This window comes from Pipra filicauda, unplaced genomic scaffold (assembly GCF_003945595.2).
Source record: "Pipra filicauda isolate LSUMZ 115617 unplaced genomic scaffold, ASM394559v2 scaffold24_size8852520_pilon, whole genome shotgun sequence".
Lineage (NCBI taxonomy): Eukaryota > Metazoa > Chordata > Aves > Passeriformes > Pipridae > Pipra > Pipra filicauda.
This window is the reverse complement of record NW_024104365.1, coordinates 7,572,715-7,595,940: the sequence shown is the minus strand read 5'-3', so window position 1 is coordinate 7,595,940 and position 23,226 is coordinate 7,572,715. Positions and strand designations below refer to the sequence as shown.

At 35.3% G+C, this 23,226-nt stretch overlaps 1 protein-coding gene across 30 annotated transcripts in view; it reads right to left on the bottom strand.

Annotated features, from left to right (window-relative positions):
* The window catches only part of PTPRD (protein tyrosine phosphatase receptor type D), a 313,470-nt gene that overhangs the window by 90,526 nt on the left and 199,718 nt on the right, over nucleotides 1-23,226 (bottom strand). For 12 of the 30 annotated variants that reach the window (XM_039381989.1, XM_039381990.1, XM_039381971.1 and 9 more), the window contains 8 exons: nucleotides 22,696-22,722; nucleotides 20,544-20,661; nucleotides 15,722-16,309; nucleotides 15,192-15,289; nucleotides 14,043-14,296; nucleotides 9,538-9,628; nucleotides 3,852-4,061; nucleotides 409-569 (listed from right to left, as the gene is read on the bottom strand). In XM_039381989.1, the coding sequence (XP_039237923.1) occupies nucleotides 409-569; nucleotides 3,852-4,061; nucleotides 9,538-9,628; nucleotides 14,043-14,296; nucleotides 15,192-15,289; nucleotides 15,722-16,309; nucleotides 20,544-20,661; nucleotides 22,696-22,722 (1,547 nt within the window). Of the gene's footprint in view, nucleotides 1-408; nucleotides 570-3,851; nucleotides 4,062-9,537; nucleotides 9,629-14,042; nucleotides 14,297-15,191; nucleotides 15,293-15,721; nucleotides 16,310-20,543; nucleotides 20,662-22,695; nucleotides 22,723-23,226 lie in introns of all 30 variants that reach the window. The other 18 variants (XM_039381992.1, XM_039381978.1, XM_039381979.1 and 15 more) reach the window with 4 other exon arrangements.

Genomic DNA, 23,226 nt, shown 5'->3' with positions numbered 1-23,226 from the left:
GAGATGAGAATCACATTTAACATCAAGTTGAATATAACCCCTAATGTATTACTATTACATGTCTAAAAACAAGTTTTGAAAAGTCAAATATGCCAATTCCATACATATTTATATGCAGCACATATTTATTTTCTTTGCATATAAATGTACGCAAAGTGGAAAAAACACTTAAATGCAGAAGTGTTAATATGTCATCAACAGAAAAATGTACCTGCATACCTGTAATTATTGGAAACTTTCAATCAAAAATTTCTGCAGTATTCCGGAAATCATTAATAAATACTGAAATATCCCAAAGCAATGACAGTTACTATGGTAGCAGAAAAATATAATTTGGAACAGTATTACAAAATGATCAACATGTCAGGAAGTTATATCCCTAGCAAGAAAACTAGAAGGTAAATTTACCTTTTATAAAGAAGTATAGCAATAACAATGCAGATGATAAACACCACTGCAAGAACTGGTCCAACAACCCAAATCAAGCCTTCTTCCTCATCTGTAATTGGTTGGGGATCAAGATCCATTGACACAACGGGATCAGAATATGGGCTGGTTGCATACATAGTCTATAGAAATAAAAATAATTCTTAATCACGAAGGAGCGCATTTAAAGTATTAACTATGCTAGATCTAAAATAAATGTATAGAAGATGACGATGCAATGAACATAACAAAGTGAAAATGCTCTTTTTCTTGAAGTCAGGCAGCATATAAACTTGCAAACTAAACAGTGTGTTATTTTGTGTTCCACATATTAGCAGTGATGTGTAGACAAATGATGTCCTTCCACAACACTTTGCAACGTAAACAGAGAATGAGGAAAGCATTAGGAGAAATACAACCCATTGGTTACTTATTTTTGGTTTTTGTTTTTTTAGTTTCACACTGGATTAACACTATTTCTTCCTGCATGATATGAAAGAGTACTTCCAACAGAACAAAACTACTGTAAGTAAAAATAAAGGGGACTGAATATAGAAGGTTCTTAGAAAAGGTTCTTGTGGCAATAGTACAATACATTTTGACAGTCAAAAACTGTCTGATAGAGTATTCTTATTGAAGGTTGAAACAATTTAAATTTAAGAATGGAAAACAGGGGAAGTCACTATAGAGTATGAAGGGAAGCTAAACAGTCTTTCATAGGTATAAAACTTGAATTATGAACCAACAGAGGCTGTTGAAAATCTTTGCTTTACTGGATGGTGTAAAGCAACTGGCTTAGGATAAGACCTGTGATAACAGAATATTTCTTCACTCTGCTCTGCCCTGAGATGTTTGATCTATGACTGAGTGCAGAGTTAAAATTACAAACAGGAGAGGCTGAGTAGCCAGCCTGCTAAAACTGGATCATTTAAACAACTCTGAGTTACAATAAAGACAGAAGTGGAGAATAGTTTGTACAATTTTGTCTTTGCTGGAGTGTCTCCATCAGCACTAAACTAGGATTTGAACTACAGCTCTTGCAAAGGACTTAAAAGCTTGATTCAGCAGTAGATCAGAAATGTCAGCTAAGACAGAATAAGATAACTGGGAGAAGAGATTAGCTTCCATTTACATGTTTGCACTGTGTTCTGAAAGATGCCCTAAGCCAGGACAAGTGTTATCAAAGGAGACATGTTTTTTTACACTTCATTTGGCCTTGTTTTGGGCTCTGGGCTATGACAGTGTCTGGGTTTGAGACAGGATTAGGATTGGCAAAGCTGAGGCACTTACACTAACTGGTAAGGAGCTAGCACCCATGCCAACAATCTCCAGTTATGTTACAGTCTCACTAAACCTGGTACCTGGCACCAAAAAACCCCAATGTTTTAAGTCCGTTGTCATTGTTTGGAAAATGGGGACTCTTCATGTTCCATTTCTGAAACACCCGAACTGACTGACATTTTTTTCCCAGCTTCAGTATTTTCAAAAGACAGAACAAATCTCACTGCTACAGGAAGAAACTCTCTTTAGCCTCTTTCTTTGAAGCAGGTAGTAAAAATGCCTGGAAAAAGATACAGAGGGATACTGAGGGCAACAGTATAAGCGCTAACTATTTTTTCTCCAATAAGCAAGATTTCACTTTAAACTTTTATCCTACCTGTAATAATGACTAATTAAAACTTATTTATTATTTTGCCAAATTTATCTTATTTTTTCCTCCCTCTTAACAACATGCTTAACATACTTAAGATTTTAATTATAAGCTCTTACAGCTTCCATTTTACCAAGTTAAACAAATTCAGATCTTCCCATGTTCTCTTTTAATTCAAATAGTCCATTCTACCAATCAACAGGGAAATTTTGTGTTCTCTGAAGGGGAAGTCAATGTATGATGTAACATTTGAAAATCCCTTTCAAGTTGCAACTCATACACCAGTGGGATCTACAGTCCTAAAAGAAAATCAAATATATTGAGGGTGGATAAACTGGAGCATTGAAAGTTGAATTTCACTCACCATTAAAAACTATTCACACTCTGTGGGTACCTTGTGCTAGTCAATCACATAAACATTTCGGATGGTATGTTAAACCAGTTATTAACGATAATGTAAGTTTAGTAATGCCTTCTGAAATCTTCAAGAGTAGGACCTTAGATAGATTTTGCCATATGAGCCTTTTCACCTGTAAAATCTACTTTTTCCTGATTTTTTATCCTCATTTCTTGCTAACAAAATAATAAATTTAGGTCATTTATATGAAATTACTAATGCCTTAATTAATATAAAAAAAACCGAGAAACCATACTTTGTGCTGAAAAGATCAATTTTACTATAGGTAATTTCTGAGTACCTTATTCTGGCTACCTAACTTTATGGTCAAAAGCTGTCTATCTTCTCCAGTTTGAACCTTTTGGATGCAACACCTTCAGAATTATCTGTCTATGCAGCCCCTGTCAAAAAGCGAAAGTGGAACTTTTGATTTATGTTAGAGCTTCCAGGAGGCATCTACTTTATTTTCAAATGAAGCTATTTATCCAAAAGTATTCGAAGTGGAACAACTTCCTCATTGTGTTTAAGTAGGCAAATTCCATTGATAGCAAGAAAGCAATTATGATGTTACACACTAGAAGTTTTGACTAGAATTCAGAATATTGGTGTTGTAGTTTCAAGCGGTTGAACCCGCACATGTACCTGTCAGGTTTAGTTACCCATTAGAAATTTAACGTACTATACATTGTATGTTAAAATGTTAATGTGGATTGCATCTTCTTTCTACAGTCCTATTTATGTCTATTCTTTTAATATATTACATGCAGTAGGTTAACTCATGCATAAAGGGACATAACTACCAAATGAATTAAGTAAAGAGGAATGACAGCTCATTATTTAAATCACCTCAAGAATTTTCCTTATTATTGAATTATTTTCTAACTTTCTAACAATTTACTGATATAGTTGTTATGGAATGACTGTAACTAAAAAGAGTAGCTGTGCATGTCTCCGGTTCAGTGAATTTCCAAGAATCCTGTGTGTCCTACACCATTATTCAATGGTAGCATTAAGGCAAGAGAAGAACTTCTAAATACATTGAGAAAGATGCTGCTGTGAAGTTCATGCCTCAGATCCTCTGTCCATGGTCACAAATAGCAGAGCATGTAATTTGCAAAGGATCACAACATCGCTAATAAAAGGTGATCCTTAGGTTTCAGTTACATACAGAAATAACACACAAAGATGCAACCAGAATAGGAAAGTTTAAGGAATTAATTGTCACTAGGAAAGGAAATAATTGCTTTAAAGATGCTCTGACATGTAATGCAAAAAAATCCCCATAGAAAATCTTTTGGGAAGCTGAATAAGCATTGCAAAATGTTTTCATGATTGTGGAAAGATAATTTTGAAATTGAAAAACATTAACTAACTTACAGATTCTGAGTGTTCCATTACAGCCAGGACAAAGAAGACATATTCTTGACCACTCTGCAGTTGTTTATTCTCAAATCCACCATAATGCTTCTTATCCCCCAATGTGAATTCCGTAGGAAGAACTTCAAAGTGAGCTGCAATATATGGCTTTAATTCAACTTCCCGCCCAAGACGAATGCTTCTGCGTTTCCTAGCTATCTCCTTAAGCAGCTTTAGAATGAAGGGAAGGGAAAGAGAGAGAGAGAAAGAGGAGGCATGAACAGAAAGATAACTGTAAACAATTTTAATGTAACTTATTGACAATGTAATGAGAAAATTTAACGCATGACCAGGAACTACAAAAATAAATTTAACCACATTTCATGGGATGTATCAGTATCACTAAATCGGTTCTTGTAAAATCTTCCAATTTCTTGTCATTCTTGTTAAGAGAAGATACTAGGAGGCAACTGCACTGCCCAGACTACAAACACAAAACAATTTTCAGTGATACTGTTGTGCCTGGGGTGGGGCAAGGGCACGGGAGGAAAGAAAGGAAAAGAAAGCAATATACCTTCTCTGAGGACATATATATACATACATCACATTACATATTTAATATATATATGTATGTATGAACATATGTGAAGTCAGTCATAGAACAGAATGGTAGAATTATTTATGTTGGAAAAGACCTTTAAGATTGAGTCCAGCCATAAACCTAACACTGCCAAGTCTACCATTAAACCATGTCCCTAATCGCCACAACTACACATCTTTTTAAATACCTCAAGGGATGGTGACTCAGTCACTTCTTTGATAAACAAAGGTAAAATTTACATCACTACATTTGTGACAAGATTAGATGCTAGGCTCAAACTTGGAAAACATATACTAACTAAAGAAGGAACTTAAGCTCTGCTGGTATAACCTATTAATGAATTACTTACTAAATCAGACAAAAGCTTTTTCAACACCTTTTATCACTTTAGATATACTGGCAGTGCACAAAAATGAATCTGATTTGATTAAAAGGAGTCTGAACTTTTCCTGTGTGATAAGTGATGACTTCTAAGGCCTCTTTACAGTTTCCCTCATTTTTTACTTCGAAACTTATTCAATGTCCTGTAGTCTCAGACTTCAATCACAAATTATTCTAAGGTCACCTCATTGTTTTACCCTTTTTAGCACACAAACAGTTGTAATATAATAGATTAGCACAAAATTCCTTGTTAGGAGAAGGAGACAAATCTCCAGAGTGAGAAAGAGATAAATAAAAAAAGATATGAAAATCTAATCTTAACTATATATATTCATTTTAAAGGACACATTTAATTAGGGAAGCTCTGTCTTGATTCAGCCTCTCCTTCAGTGTTAGGCCACAGCTTAACTAGCACAGCTTTTTGACTTCCCCACATAGGATCTTGTACTTTGCAATTACACAATTAACAATTCCAATGCATGTAAAACAACCTAATATTCACTCTGTTACTGAGAAAGACACTTTTAATACTGATTACTTTAACACCCCTTGTCACTGACCTCAATATTTCAAACACTGACCTCAATATTTCAAACACAGACTACAGATAGACATGGAAGCAACCTGTACCACTTGGATCCAAACTTCCTTAACTAACACTGAGGGCACTTGGAAATTACACCTTCAAAGATGGTATATAGTATACCGTATACTAGTATACAGTTAACTGCTTTCCAGCTCTAAGGCTGAGTCCGTTCCCTGTTGTAGAGATTTTACATTCATTTAACTCTATCAATTTTCAATCCTATGACACAAAAGTTGGTACACTGCAATGGATCCCCTGAGCAAAAAAAGAACTGGCCATAATTTGAGAATAGAAGTCATTATTCACCACTCAAGGACACTATCACAATCAGCAGTCCATATTTCTCTTTCATTCTTCCTAAACAGTTTAATGAGCAGCTAGAGTCAATTTGTGTCATATAAAAATGAGGGCAGTAGAGAACTGTAATATTGAAAAGATTTCTATTTAGTTACTTTATTGAAGGTGACTCTCACATCTGTTGGTAGCTTCCTATGCCCCAGGTAGAGTTGCTAAATGCAGAACATGAGGCAGAGACTAATCAAAGTTTGTTTCAGGTTAGATCAGCCCTTGCAAGAACTGCTGAGGGAAGCACTCTGAAAAGTTTGTCTCTATAGGAAGCCATGTTTTATAAGGGTAATAACAGCTATGCAGAGGGCTGAGCACTGGATATCCTGAAGTCCGCTGAAACATTAAGTTAATATTCAAGTAATAACAGTGTATGCTATCTGGAAATCAGGAGCCACAAATATGGCAATACTAGTACATGGTTTGTGCCACCCCCAAAGATGACTGATATTTTCATTTATGGTTACTGTTTCCACTGGAATTTAAACTTACTTGTGTGGCTAACTCAAATAAATTCTTTATCATATGTTTCCAGATTACACCATATTTACAATTCAGATTTTAAGCAACTCATAATAAAATGTCAAAATACGGCAGTAGTACTGCAATCAAAATTAGATTGAGATTGAGAGGGGAAGAAAAATGTTTGATCTTGATTATTTCTCTTTGAAATAGTAACATAAAATGCATATAATTTGAAGAAAAATCAATGCTGAAGTACTGTATTACAGTGATCAGAAAATGAGCTTTGGCTATGAATGCTAAAAGTTAATTACCCTGAGTCAAACAAAATTTGTTAAACTTTCTCAAAGGCGGTTATTCATCACCAAAGGCCAGCTAAACTTAGGTGTGTTTATCTGTAGATAAAAATCTTGTCAGTAACATTAACTACACATGACTGAATAGACCTCAGGTGAACCTCTGGCCTCATTCATGTTTCATATATAAATGGGGTTGTTGCCAAATATTGTTACTTGCTCATATATCTCCTGTTGTACTTCATACATAGATTTCAATAAAATTACTGAATTCATTTAAAATTTAACACGCATACTTTTATTTAGGTTTTACTGCTTACAAATCTGAAGTAATCCCCCTAGGTAATACTTACTGAAAATCATATTTTTTCTACTTCATTTCTTTGTATGACAGTCTATTTAAAGTCACTAGATCTCATGATATTTGGAAGAAAATGAAATTTTGAGTAAAAAAGGACAGTATTTTTAGTAACTATTATTTTCAGATACATAACATCTTGCCCATTATCTGCTCTAAAATTATGCATCTTTCTTAGTGTCTTTCAGAACTGAAGTTCAAGGAACCAAGGAGATTAGGTAACTACAATAAGGTTGGAGAATATTTTGGGCTGGCCAGTTCTGTACTGGAGGTACACATTCCAGTGTTGTGTTTCCAGCAAATACTTTTCTTCTGACAATCTAAGCAAAGCATTTTGAACACAGATCTCTGGAAAATCTATTGCCCAATCATTTCTGATACACAGCCATATACCTGAGATTGTATTAAAAATATAAATATGCACAAGTATCTTCACTTGACCATCAAGAACCATTTGCTCAGAGAGTAGTGTGGGGTTTTTTTGTGTTTTTTGTTTGTTTGTTTGTGGGGTTTTGAGGGGCAGGAGGTTTGTGAAGGGTTTGTCACGGGTTTTTGGTTTGGTTCAGTTTGGTTTCTGTTTTGCTTTTTTGTTTTTGGTTTTTTTCCCAAAGGTATTTTTTGTGGCACTGTGTTCATATGCTTGTCAGTAATAGTACGCTTAATAAAATTGTGTATGTATTTTCTAAAGCTGGAAAAAAACCAGACTTTTAAATAACAGAAACTGGATGAGTTAGCATGATATACAGTTGCTGCCTGCTTTTAATATTTTTCCCTACTCGGTTCTTGCTATATATATCGGTGGCAATTGTAAAAGATATATCAAGGGGTTTAGTTCTTTATCAGAAATAATTTTCATTTTCCAGTCAATGCATATCCTATTTCTTTCACCATTAATTCTATGACGTGGCCTCAATTACATCAGTAGAAGTGGGAAACAACCCATCCTGACCCAAATATTTCTGAATTAATAAATGCTCTTTATCAATCTGTTATACAGACTAATGCACCACAACTTGCAGGATGATTAAAATGACCCTTTGTTATGGGAATCAGCAGGAACTGTAGAATTTAATTGCCAAAAAGTTCAATGTCATCTGGCACTTATCCTTTAATCTGTTAATGCTGCTGGATGTGAGTACGGTCTTTGGATGTTAAAAGTGGGTGGTAGTATTAAATCAGTTTCCATTACTGTATGATCTTACTGTCAGAATTTTACTGTGTAACTGTATTTGATGTCACCTATGACCATCATCATGAGCTGATAACATTTACTACCCAAGTTCTTTTAAAGGGAAGAAGTTAATAGATCAAAGCAAGCCATTGCTGCAATTGAATGAAGTGAGATGATGACATAAATGATCCTGGTCAAGAAAAAACACAGGGTTTGATCAGTCAGTCATCATGTCTTCCTCTGAACAGTCATCTTTAATCTTCTGATTAAGGATTTGCCTGTTGCTGTGATAAAGACTGAAAGAACTTGGTTTATATTTTGAAAGCTTTCTACAGCAATGCTAGTTTGGTGAAAATCTTTATTTTCCCTACAGGTTGGTGCAAACTTTGAAATTTATATGCATTTTATCAATGTCAAGAGAGAAAAAAACCTTTGTGGTTGCTCACAGGTGATTACCACTTCCCAGTAATTGTGTTACTGGGAAGCATATGGTGAAGCATCTCTGTTACATAAAAATTTGGAATCTACCAAAAGAAAATGGAAAAACGGATGGGATCCAGTCAAAAGATAGCTAAATCAAGAGTAAAAAACTTGACTGTGGTCTTTGAATTGCAGAGGTATTACATGTACAAATTGCTATAGTATCTGAAAATCCTGGCCAGATACAACTATAGCAATAATAACACCACTGCCTGTCTTTTATACAAGGCTTTCTTATGGGGCCCTTAAAAGAGTTTTACAATCGTAAATATTAGTATTATTCCAAATTTACACATTAAAAGAAGAAAGACAAGTTCACATGACCTATACCGTCCTTGAGTAAAACAGAACACAGGGCTGACTGCTGACACAATACTTCCTGGAATTAGTATTATATCAATAACATATTGCATTGATATCCAGTATTACTAGGCTTATATCGAAAATGAAAGTACTTGTGTTCTTTGGGTTAGTGTCATTTATAGTGCCAAATGATGACACAACGTTGCTCTTTCTTACTTCATTCATCTATTTATTTCTGAGCACGAGACTGTTGGTAGAATGGAGGCTACTTCTAATCAGAAGTATTATGGTATCTGAGAATCAGGAAAAATACCACCAGAAGGTCAAATGTTAAATTGCAGCACAAATTGCAATTTAGCATTTGTTACAGGCTTAGTGAACACCCCACTAATGAACCAGACCTTTATTAGGGTTTGTATCACTGGTGATTAAGCTTTTGCTGACAACTCATTTCACCTCTTACTCTTTTGCATCACTCTTTACAACAGGAAAAGAGTAAAATATTAATGTCAACAAATATTAGACACTTTATGTGCTTTACTGCAACTTAATGTCTTTACTGTCTTCTCATTTTTGTAATTCAAACTTTTGTTTCAGTCCCTGCAGTTAATTCAAACATAAACTATCCCGACAACCAAAACTTTTAAAACTGATGAGTTAATCACATACAACTAATATTGCTTCTTTAATAAAAAAAAGAAAAAAAATCCCCCACATACAGTACCTCATCTAGTTCCATTTCATCTGGACTCTCCCATGGTTTAATAAACTTTCCACGAGATCTCTTCAAAGGCACAATAACTATGTAATAGCCTCTGTAAATAAAACAGTTGGACAAAAGTAAATTTGAAAGAAAAGGAATAAATAAATTGGTGTAATAAGTGTCTGTTCAGCGTAACTTAAGAGTGGTATGTTGAGAATAAACTTTTGCACATTAATATGTCACTGCAGCCTTCCAAACAGCTGTAAACATTCACACTCTTGAAAACACATCAACTGTAAAACATTTGACAAACAAATGGCACCATTTACCTGACTTTTTGTGCAAATATATAAATATTTATAATAAACTTTAATTACAATGTTTGAAAATGCCTTCCTGAGATACAAGAGCCATGGGATATTTGTACCCTGCCACCATCACACTGGAAAAAAAAAAAACCAAGCCCTTAAATTGAAACCTATTACCATATATTTACATCTCAATTACCACCCCATCTTCCCCAAATTTTAATGTATAATCAGCATGGTAGCTTAACAAAATATGTTTGTTGATGTCAATATTACAATGAAGAGAAAAGAAAGAAAACATGACATATACTTCACCCATACTTTCTTTACTTTTGAGTAGCAGTCGCCATCAGCTTTACCTACTTAAGTATTCTGTTCACAGGCATAGGCAAGAGAGCTTGGTTTATGCTCTCTTTATAGCTAGGATTTGCAAATTACATATATCGGTTTTCCACAGAAACATTATCCTGAAAACGTCTTCCTCCTTCCCACCCATGGAGACTACTAAATTATATTTTCTAGTATAATAGCGATCTGGTACTTTCCTTGTTTGCTTCAAAAAGCCTGGATATTTGTCAAGCAGATACATAATTTCACATTAGTGTGAGGGAAGAAGCAGTAGAATCACAACATCAGGACATCCAGGATAGTAAAATGTACATCTTCTTGATAAACACACTTGTCAAAAAGTCAAGCACTCTCCATCCCAGAGAAGAGGGAAAGAAGCTAGTTTTCTTTGTTTCTAGTAACAACAGCTTATTAAGGTGTTTCTGGCCCTCCATTATGGAAGACAACTTTAGTGTCTCATGGACCATCTCCTCTCACTCTGCCTCTTTTTCATAGCCCATTCAACTTTCTGCAGCACTGACTATTTTACTCATGCAATGCACTTGCAAATCCTAGGTAATTAACAAAAGAGAGTCTACAGAAAAGGACCTGCCTTACAACTGACTGAAGACTCAGTCTAAACTAACTATATAAACTATCTTTTTTTCCATACCAGTGCAAGCCATTGATCCATTTTAATCAGCTCTTCTTACTTAAAGCTCCTTCCCATAAAAGAAACGTAACAAAACTTTGGATTTTCAGCTACTATAGTAAGTGCACATATTCATTAATTCTTGTGTTAAGTAATTTGAGAAAGTTTTCTGTGTAAATATATTAAAAACTCTTTGGTTACATGAATAACAAATCCTAGTGAACACTGATTTATCCATATATACAGTAAGCATAACCTACATACCTTTTCTTTAACAGATGCCTAAGAATCAAGACAAAAAACAATTGAGAACTGGCCCCTTTGTGTCTTTCAAACATCAAAGATAAATCTGCTGGATGAACTGCATAACAGTCTCTCACATATCCTTGTTTTTTTTTCATCTTCTTCATCTTTTTATTTTTTTCAATCAAGGAACTTCCAGCATGTAAATGTTACTTTCACACTCTTTCACAATTCCTTCATCCAAGTCTCCCACTCATAACTTTGAACATCTACTAAGACTTTCAGCACACATAGAGTATTTTATGCTGAAAGAACAAGTAGATCAATAGTAAGCAGAAAAATGAAAATGTTTTCACCAATATACAGTGCTGCAAATTATGAAGGACAACAAAGTTCTTTGATTTCTAGCTAACTCCAGAAGATGTAGCATCTCTTGAAAAACATGTTTTATGGTTTCCTTCATTATTCGCTTCTTTGGTTTTAGGTTCTTTTTGGGGTAGAGGGGAAGAGAGGAAGGTGAGAAATGAAGGGTTGGTTTGGATATTGTCTGATCTACTGAGTATTTTGAAGGCCAAAGTCTTCCACAAAACTCTTTTTTTACCTAAGAGTCTGGAAAGATGGAAGAGATTCAGAGAACCATGAACTGTTCTTTACACAAAAAAATTGCTTTGGATTAGCCCAAAATACTAAAAGAAAAAAATTAAGAAGTTTCTCACTTGAGATTATGCCAGCAAAAGAGATATTTTACTAATCACAAGGTGAGCTCTGCACCAATTTCTATGATCTATCACCATCAAACACTGACAACTACTACCATTTTTTAATTACAAAGCCTTTTATAACATTACCCTCAATCCCATTAGTATTTACCTGTAGTTCATTAGAGCAAACCATTACCTTTTTCACCTTCTGTGTAATTAGTACTATTGAAAAATTCTCAGTACTTCATCTTAAGCTAGAGACAATCCTGAGTATATAATGTACCAACAGAGGAACAGTAAGTCTAAAAATGTCAACCTAACTACTACAGAAAACTGTTCTTCCCATACAAAGATTATAGCAGAATAATCTTACTTATTCTAGCAAGCATCATGTCAGGTTTTTCTGTTCAGTATGTAGCTGCTTTGTAATGCCTGATCCAAGGGTGAAATGAATCTTTTTTGTTTTGTTTTATTACTTCAAGCCTGATCAAATCTTCTTAGGAAATAGATATAGAAGGAGGAGATACATTATTTGCAAAATCAACAGTTGAACCCCATAATGGACCTTTGCTGATGTCACTTTGCCTTTTTAATTTTTTTACAGTACATAAAAAGAAAGGCATTGTCTCTTTTTTCACTGCTATCTTTGGCTACTGTTTGACTAGCTATCCTGCACTTTTTTCTCTCTGTGAATGTTTTGCCTCATAAATCTTTTTTGACTCATTCCATCTTCAGTCTTCCTTAGCTGCATTTGTTACTGACCGCATCTTACTCAATCTAATGATAATGACTACATTTTTCAGTTTTTCATCCTTTTAATGTCTCAAAGTCATTTATTTCTTGACCTTACCTGCCTCAAAACCCTCAGTCAGTAATGAAAAAGGAGGGCAGCTTTCTACAAAGCCGTCAGTAAAAATCCACCAGGGAGAGGACAAGTTGAATCTCCAACAATATTTAATGACTGGCTCATTTTCCTCCCCATTTCCTTTACATTACACATGGGAACCTTACAGACCAACAAGAATCACTATAAGCAGAGCAATAACACTTATTGATTGTATCACGCTTCATGTTTTCCTGGTAAATCTTTATGTCTAACCTTTCTAATCCCTGCTGACCATGTGCTGTCAGGTCTTTAGTCCTATTTCTGCTGTTTACATTTCCACAGCACCTGTTCCCCCCAAAAATCTAAGCAACCTCTAGGAAATTGCCCATTTTTTCAGCAAAATCTCCAGTTTTCTTTCTGAGACCATTGGAGAGGACCTGGCATTTTTCTCTTTATAAAAAACTTCAGAATTAATTAATCTGAATTAATATAAGTGCACCAACAAGTCTTTAAAACTCCACATAATGGAGTCAGTCTGGAATGACTGAGTCTGAATACTTAAGTATCTACAACAGGGTACTCATTCATGGGTTATTCATTCTTTCTGAAAGGATATATTGCTCAATATAGGTTGTTTTCTGCATACCTCATTTTGCAGTCAGTGATGAAACACAAAAGTACTCTGAGAAAAATCTACATTCTCCATACAGGTCTTGCATACCCGGCTATGTGACAAACATAGAGAATACTTCTAGTTGGAAGTGACCTACAATGATTGCCTAGTCCTACTACCTGACCACTTCAGGGCTGACCAAAAGTTAGAAAAAATTATTAAGGGCATTGCCCAAATGCCTCTTAAATACTGACATGCCTGAGACATTAATCACCTCAGGAGGAAGCCTCTTCTAGTGTTTGAAAACCCTCTCAAGGAAAGAAATGCTTCCTAATGCCATCTGAACCTCTCCTGATATGCAGCTTTGAGGCTCATGTCCTATAAATGGATCCCATAATTGATTAGCAGCTCTCTCTCCACTTTTCCTCCTCAGGAAGCAAGGAGGTGAGCCCTCAGTCTTCTTTTCTACAAACTAGACAAGCCTTAAGTCAGTCCTTAGCAGCTCCTCACATGACATGGTATCCAGTCCTTCCACCTTTGTTTCCCTCTGCTGGATACACTCAAGAGCCTTTACAACAGAATGTGGCATTTGCTCTTGCTAAATTTCATGCCATTGCTGATTGCCCAGTGCTCAATCTACCTATATCCCTCAGGAAGGCCTCTTGTCCCTTGAGAGAGTCAATAGCACCTCCAAGTTTACTATCATGAAATATAATCCCAGCATTAGTTCAAATACTACTGCAGAGTACTGTACTCTCTGTAGCATTATGAAGAATAAAGCCTTGGTCTACCATGAAGAGTCAGAATAATCATTTTTCTGGAAATAAAAACAATGGTACTTAATTCATTCACTCACTTTATATTCTCATTTGAGGGTACTTTTGGAAGTTCCACAGTTATCATGCCATCTAAGTTGGTCTTTCCGATGAAGACTGGCTTGGTGCGAAGCACATCTGGTGCAGTTTTTGCTGTCACTCTGTGCTGAAGACCCCCAGCACTATTTCCTCTGTTTGTCAGCACAAATGAGTATGATGTCTCTGGCTTCAAGTTAGTGATCAGCTTTTGAGTAGCACGTCCATCAACCTCCATTTTCCCATCATCATAAAGGATCTAAGTTAATACACATTAAATTGAAGGTGGTTTTCATTACTAAGACAAGGCAAATACTGCTGTCACACTGAATTCAGGAATGGACCTAGCTATAAATTTAAAATGAAAGTTAAAAAAGGGCATTTTAGGTTCTAAAATAGTACCGAATTCACTATGGCAATTAAACTTCTCACTTTTAGGGAAAAAAAAAAAAGAACTACATTAATCTAGAGCAATGTGAGTACTCCTAAAATCCAACTTCACTTTTTCAAAGTAACTAGCTCTGCTTGAACACAGAAATTATAGCAAGGCATTCTTGTTAAAGATACCTTGACTTCTTCACTCACAGTCCTTATTTAGAAAGGTTTTTGCAATTTAGTTCATAAAATACTGTTCTGCAGTTGCCAATGCCTGAGATGACACAGACATTAAGAATGATACAGATCAAATTCCCAGGTAGACTGCATGTTACACTAAGTCTCTGTATCTGGCTAATGTTATAGTTAGTGGAACAAAAGAGTTGTAAAGTGAAAATGTGGTGTTGTAAATGTGAGGAGGGAAAAAACAAAATGGTATTCAATTGCAGTCAATACAGATTAAAAAAATAGGAAGAAAATTATTATTTTCTTTCACTGTTTTCTTTAAAATATTTTAGCGATGAACTACAAATTAGCAAGGTGTTCTCATCATGCATATTAACCAGTATGAGCCTGACTTGGAAACAGTGCCACAATAGTGGAAAAGTCATGTTGCCGTATGACTAAATTTAACAGTAGCACTGCTGATTAGTATGCAATCTTAAACAGAGCCAAACTGACACCAAGAAAAATCTCCATATTTAGTAAGCTACTTAATCAGGTGAAAGACATCCTCTAGTTTCTGTTATTTTCTCTTGTACAAATGGAAAGTAACTTACTTTGAAAGGCAAGGCTGAATTGTAGTTTTCTGGAATTTCCCAGGACAGCAAAACAGAAGTCTTCATTACTGCTTTAACATGAAAATTTTTTGCAAACACTGCTGGAAAAAAAGAAACAATGTATATAAACAACATCTTGGTGCTTAGATCTTGCCATATTTCCACTGCTACTTGGGACTATTAGCTTTCCATTTAGGTCAAAAACAAACAAGGATTCAATTCTCCTACCTGTCTGTTCATATTTAAAGATCATATTTAAACTCACTCTCACTCTTATTTAGTGACAACCCAATACGCACATTTTCCTTACCTGAAAAAATTGTGGAGATGTTAGCCAGAACTTTCTTGGCAAGGGACAATTGAATTCTAAGGCATCCAAAAGATATTAAGATTTACATACTTTACCTTTTGTGTTTGATGAACCTATTTTTATGAATGGGCTGGTCAGTTTTATTTATACCTTCAAAACCATTGATATCCAAAGACCGATACTCCTTTAAAGGTCAACGCCATAAGCAGACAAATCCTACCTTGATCCACGGGTAGTGTCCTGAACTGGACACTTGGACTATATGGACCAGGCCCTTTGCTTGTGTGGGCACGTACTTTTACATCATATGTGGTATCTGGTTTTAAGCCAGAAAGTGTCATAGTGGTATCAGCAGGAACAACAGGGAGTTCAACTGGCTGGTAAGCAACATTGATATCTCTGTACAAGATGGTATATTTGGTGATAATGCCATTTCTCTCTGCCAAGAGCGGCATCTGCCAAGTTAATTGAACTGATGTAGAAGTAGAGCTTTCCGAGTGGAGATTTTGGGGAAATCCACTGGGTACCTCTTCAGGAACAGAAATCTCTTTAACCATCTCCTCCCCAAAGCCCACTTTATTTCTAGCTGACAGCCTGAAGACATAAGAAGCTCCTTTGTGAATGTCTGTGGCCGTGAAGTGATCTTCCTTCTCCGAGAACTCCATGGTTGTATATGTATCCACGTCTTTGCGACCAAACTTCAGGCGATAACCCTGCAGTGGGCCAAAAGTTTCCACAGGAGGATGCCACTGAATTAGAGCCGTGTTCATCTGTGTGTGGCTAATCACAAGCCGAGGTTTGCCTGGAACTGTAGCACAATGTTATTTAAAGATGATAAATAGAAACAAAATTTCATGTACAATTCTTGAGGCTAGTTTTAGCAGGAATAGGGATACATTTTCTCTTTCCTCACTCTTAGCTCCACTGTCTTATGGAAGAAATAATGTCTGCCTCCCACACTATTAAGTCATACAGTATAATGAACTGCAACAGTGGAGACGTTTACTGATTTTTTGTCTTCTTCCCCTACCATTATTTCTAAATACAGTGAACATTCAGAGACACAGGACCTAGGAACACAAATCAAGAAGTAAAACTTCAGGCAGACTTCTTATGCATGGTTCTGTCTCAATTACAAATCCTTTCTTGAAAAAAAACCCCTTGTCATAAGTTTTCATTAATTTAATCCAAGGCATTTCCTATAAATAGGGAAATAAAGAATTATAATAATAGTAGTAATAATAATAATGAAGAAATTACAGGTTTCTAGATATATCTCACATAATTTTAAATATATATCTAACATGATTTTTAATATTGATAGTTAAAATGTGGTAGAAGGGAAGTCAGAACAACCACCTTCTCAAGAATCATTACTACATATGATAGAACCCTACTTTCCATACGAAAATCACCTCCAGCATAGGCTGTTTCAGCTTGAAGAGGTAGCACAGGTTGACATTTAATTTTTTGACTGTCCTGGCTTATCATGTATGATTTATTTTCCAGAATGGTCTTGGTGCACATGAACTGGATTTCTTCTGAAGAAGACTAAATTGGCAGCTCTTCTTAACCTGCACACCAAATACACTCACATTCTTAATTGAGACCCACTGCTGATTTGTCTTTCAGAGAAGTTCAGACTGCAAGTTTGTCAAGGACATTCAGTCTAGAGGATCGAGTTAGTCCTAATAGAGACAGAAATCTCATTACACAGCTTATACAGTGTACATTTTTGGAGTCTCAATATCAATTGCTCTCATTTACTCTTCCTATTTAATTGAGTAATTAATTTTAATTTATTCATATCCATTTATATACAATTCATTGATATTTTCATTAATATTTTTATTTCAACATAGTCTGTTTCTATTACAATGACTTGTTTGAAACACACCCATAACTATTTAGAAATTTGGTACTCATTGTGTACCAATGCCTGACAGGTCAAGAGACTAGAATAACTTTGGGAGTGGTAGGACACTGATGTTATCTTCAATGAAGACTAATTAGCTTCATCCGCATTTCAAGCCTTCCCACATGAATGTAACTGCTGCACTGTGAGCTCTGGTTCCTGTATTTAAACACTTCAATAGATTTTATTACTCATCTTCAGTTCTTAGGCACCCAGCAAATCAGACTGTTATTGTCAGAAGTTCTGACTACCACCCCGTAATGAATTAGGAATAAGGCTGGAAGAATGGCATGCCTTGAAGAAAATTCTGCATTTAGTAAGCTCCTTTCTCATTACATCTGTCATAAATCATGACATTGCTTCTAATTTCATAAGAATTATAGATAGGTTTTATATAAATTTTCCAAATAACCTTAATTTTAAATCTCTAGTTCATTTGGCAGCCTTATTCCCAGGAATCTTATGAATTTTTTCCCACACCTTCTGGTGTGTAAAGAATATCTACCTGATTAGTTCTGAATTTTCCTCATTGATAATTACAAGCCTTTATGAAACAAATAAAAGGCTGCGAAGGTCTTTTGCAGGCCAGATTTTTCACTGCATTACAACTATTATTGACACTAATGTAGCACAGGAAAGAACAGAAGAGGTCACACAAAAAGAATAAAAACTCCTTCAGCCTTCTAGAGGAGAGACTGCTGTGACTCAGAAATTAAAGGTCTGACTAAAAACTTCATAAAAATTGTATGACATCACTGCCTAGGAAGTCTTCATTTTTATCAAGGTCTTATTAATCACATATTTTTTAACTTTTGCCCCAAGTAATTTAAAATTTTCAAGTACTTTGATTTAGAAATGTTCAGTAGCATTTTTTCTTCCATCTGATTTCAATAACAAGGAAAGGAAATTTAATATAAGAAAAAATACACACTTCGAAGCGAAAATAGTAACAGCATTTACTATACTTTACTAATGACTGAGTGACTTTACTAATAACTGAGTTACTGTACTGTAGGCTTACTTATATTTGGTGAATTTTTCCTGTCTAAAAATGTAAATTAAGCTTTTCTATCACTAACTGGACACAGCTAAATAGTTACTTATTATCTGAATAGCCTACAGATCACAAGCTTCTCCAGTAAATGTTTAGACATCTATTCTCTTTTCATATCTCCTATGGATATAATCTTAGTCATTCTAATACATCTGACTTCAAACTTTAAAAGTTAAGACTAGAGAGTCAGACCTTGTATGTGCTTTATTGTTGTATTTGAATAGCCCCGTTTCAGAAAAAAAAGAAATCAAAGGCAAGCTCAAAGAGAACAGAAGGACCTACAATCACTTGGTATTAATGCATCATTCCCTCACTTGTGTGAAGTATTCTCATAGAAAGACAGTGAGCAAGAAACTCTTGGTACTAACTATATTTAATGTCTTCTTTTTCAAAAATCTGCATATGAATTTTCTTTACAAAAAGAGCTCAACCACAGCAAGCTGTACCACCAAGTGAATAGATGTCCATACAATCTGGCATATACAAAGCAGCAAAATGGTATCTAGCTGTTATCCTACATACGAAGAACAAACATCACTTTTCCAAAGGGTTAAACAAACAGCCAGAACAGTGTAATATGTATTACATTTATAGACATGCCTCTGATTCTCTACTGCTCTTCAGTCACTCAGGTTTATATGGGATATGAGATTTTTTTCCGTCTTTTTAAAGTAGAAGCGTCAGGGATCTTGGAAGAGTGAAACATGCATAGTCAATAAGGATTAAATGCAGTGAAGCATTAAATTTTGCAAGCACGTTTGCATACCCTATGTTTATGTCTAGAAATTAATCAAATTATAATTTATATAATTGTGTTTATTTAAATTGGGAACCAAACCTAAAAAAGAATAATGGATTAAGTGCCTTTTTCTTAAATCAAGTTCAAATGCAAGCAAGAGGTATATATCATTTTTTTTACCCAGACTATGAGAATCCAGGAAAGATAAGAAATTAGAGGGTAAGTTTCAGCATTAGCCAAGAGCAATGACTACAAGGTATTCTAAAATTTGAAATGAAACTATATTATATATCTAGCCATCAGGACTGAGATTTTTCCAAGGAAGCTAATGAGACAAAGATATACATGTTTTTCATATTAACACAAGACGTGTTCTACATTCAGTGATGGTTTTAAAAATGGAGTCAGTCACTATAAATACAAATACATATGCCTTTTGGACTTTATCTATTAGCATAAACATAGCATAAACAATTAGCATAACTGTTATTAAGAGAGCTTGTAATGGAGCTACATGTGATTGTTATGGAATATCCTTAATGGCTGCACTACAACCCCCCTAAAATGAATATTACCTACATACCTAAAATCTTCATACCTACAGACTGGAACAATTGTAGGTGAACACCACACTAAAGCTGTGGTGGCATCAATTGGTTAAGCGGTGCCACAGCGAAGCGTTTAACTTTAAGTTAAAAAAAAACATTGTTCCTCATCTGAAAGCAATTTAGTTCATCCCAGTGCTAACTGCTGAACTGATTATGCAGTCAGATATCCACCATCTAGTACCACTTGTGATCTAATGCAGACTGAACACAGTGGCACGGTGTATTTTGCCTCAGTTTGTGCCTTAAATTACCCATCAATCAATATGGGTTTCGGGGTTTTACAGGATCAACTTTCATTTTGTTTTCCAGTTCTCTGCTTTATAATCACATTCTTCTGAGATAAGTTGTGACTGTCAAGGAGTTACGTTCTTTCAATGTTTTCACTGACAGTCAGCAGCACTGCTGCTCTCATGAAGAGCAGGAGAGCCCCTCACAAATTTTTCAAATATCCTTCTCAGCTCTGACTTTCTATCTTTTCCTCTCCAAGAAGACACCAATCATAATGGAAGAGTTACTAAAAACTATAAAGTGGCCCATCTTGAATTGAGAGGGATAAAGGGGGTTCTGTTTTTATCTAAATAAATAAAGGGTCAAATCCTGAAACAGAAAATGCTATGTCCTGGAAACACTTCTCACACAACAGGAGACTTCCAAATAATAGGAGCAAAACACTAGCAGAAAAAGTCAAAGGATTCACTTAGAGATTAATGTGTGTATAAATATTACCTGCACCAGTAGTAGATACGAGTTTGGGCTTGCTGCGTGCTCCATCACCTTTCGTTGTATAGGCTGTCACAGTGAAAGAGTACGTAGTTTCAGGCTGAAGCCCAGAAATTATCATTTCCTAAGATGAAACAGAACAAGAAAAATGAATTAAAAACAGATTATTTGCCAAGAGAGTATGGAATCCTTCAGAACCCCCCTTTATATTACACACAGCATGTATATATTTGAGCTACTGGCAGTGATAGCAAGCATTTGCTGTTCTGTGTGAAATACTTCATAATGCAAAACGTGTCACTCACTTAAGCAATGAAAGACAGCATACATCCAAATAGTATGCCTCAGGTAGTTTAAAGAAAAAGGCCAAAGGCTTAGTGGTGTGAACAGTGAATAAAGTCGTCTGAAATATCTTGCATAAGCAATACTACTGACGCTGTGAAATGCATGCATATGTAGACATGAGAAACTCAGTTTCACTTAGTCATTCACAGGATATCACTGATATAGTTCTAAACTGCCTAGTAAGAAAAGTGTTGCATTTATATCCGCACACTGTCAGTAATGATGGTTTAGTTGAACAAGGAAGCCTTACTATTTTCATTGCACCCTGTGTCACTGGTTGGACTATGCCTCTAAATTTCTCAAAGGACTTCAGAAACAACTCCCTCTTCAGCTCTAAAGGAACTACCTAGAACAGCATTAAAAATCTGGTCAGAGGATACATCTGATGGCCCTCAAACAAACAACAGCAGCTACAATAGAAGTAGCTCTTCTGCTAGTACAAATGAACAGCAACAAGATCGAACTGCAAGTATCACAGCAAGGGGGGATCCTTTTCACATGTGTGCACACACGTACATATATGCACACAGAAGATGGTGAAGGGTGAACCAACAGGAATGCACTAAACTTATGTCATGCTATAAGGGCAATAAGAGGACTAAGTCTTGACATGCATTATACAAAAAAAATTTATATGCAAATATAAAGGGACAGTATTTGAAGACAGCTGACTGGCTTTAAGTTCCCAGCTTCTAGCCTGTAAGCACTGGACTATTCCTTTGCATTTCCAGATGCCTGAATGAACTTACACTAAATTTCAATACTGCCAGAGAGATGGTGTATTTGCACACCGAGAATAAATGGCAAATGTGCAATCACACACCCCTCAGATGCAATAGCTATGAAAAGTTAATATAAAAATTATGGTTAGTACATGAATTTCTCAAGACAGTGGGTATGAGCTTACTAAACATGTGATTGGAATTCAACATTGTATTTACAATCAGTTATCAGCAATATAGAATAAACAAGGCAATGATTAGAATGAATGGGCAAAGTAGCTCCAACAAAAAATTACTACCAAAAAATCCCCTCCTTAGACTCTATCTCAGAATTTAATTGACCCTTTAGACCAAAATCAGTAAGACGGACTTCACATCTTTCATAAGGAAACTGCACCTGATATTAACAGAATTAAACTAAAAGGCATAAAACCCCCAAAAACCACAAAACCAAAGCAGTGAGGAAGATATTAGCCTCACCTAAAACAATCAGTTCTTCATGGTGTAAGAGATATGACTGCATGTTTAAAAGTGTGACTTGGATACAGCAAGCCTTATTACTCAGGCATAAACAGTGCATGGCATGTGGCTTTTCTGATAGCACACATTTATTTTAACCAAAAGAAAGCACAACTGACTTCAGTTACACAAAAAACCTGTTAACCTTAAAATGAATACAGAAAAATACAAGGATTGGTATGCAACTCTGAACCACTTTTGTTTTATTTTTCTAACACCTTACAAACAAGAAATTGTGAGGCAAACTTAGTGACAGCCATCAAAAAGATGAAAACACAAACCAGTGCTGTACATTTTGGCATCATGCTAAACCTCAAAATAAGCAAGCAACAGTAACCCTCTCTCCCTGGGAAAAGAAAAAAATAAACCAAAAAAGTGTCATAAAAAAAAACCTTTGAAGTTAGGAGCATGCGTTTGTGCAATGACAAAAAAACCCAAACCAAAACCAAACACAAAAAAATACCCCAAAAAAAGCCCAAAAAATTAGAACGATGCTACAAGCAAACAAGCAATAAAAAGAAAATCCCAAACCAAACCCACAATGTTTTTCTGCCCAGTCAAAAACTACTTACATGTTCAGTAGTATCATCATATTCCCACTGATTTAGAGTAAAGTAAGTTGAAGGGAAAAACAAAAGAAATAAGGAGATTTGTAGCCTGGTTGAGATAAAGTTTTCTTCTTAATAGTAAAATAAATATCAAAGATGTCTCAAAAAATTGTTTACAGTTTGAATTAATTGTGTAGAATTACGTGGAATTTGGTTAATGAAATCAGGTTGGACATTTTTAATTCTGTTTCTGCTTTCCCTAAAAATCAGCTACTTCTCTTTCCTTGACAAATGAAAGAAGTAATGAATCCTCTTGTACCACATAGTATTATTTTATAACAGTTTGTATTAAAAGTTACCAAGGCAGAATTAAAGGTTACCTTGGATTAGTTAACCAAGTTACCAGGCTATATGTTTCAGTTTACTAAATTAATGCAACTCATTATTTAAATTACTAGTAGGATTTTTAAGTCCTGAAACCTAATCACACTGATACTTTAACCTCAGGGTCTTCACGCCTGCACAAGCCCTGATGACATGCATCACAGGAGTATG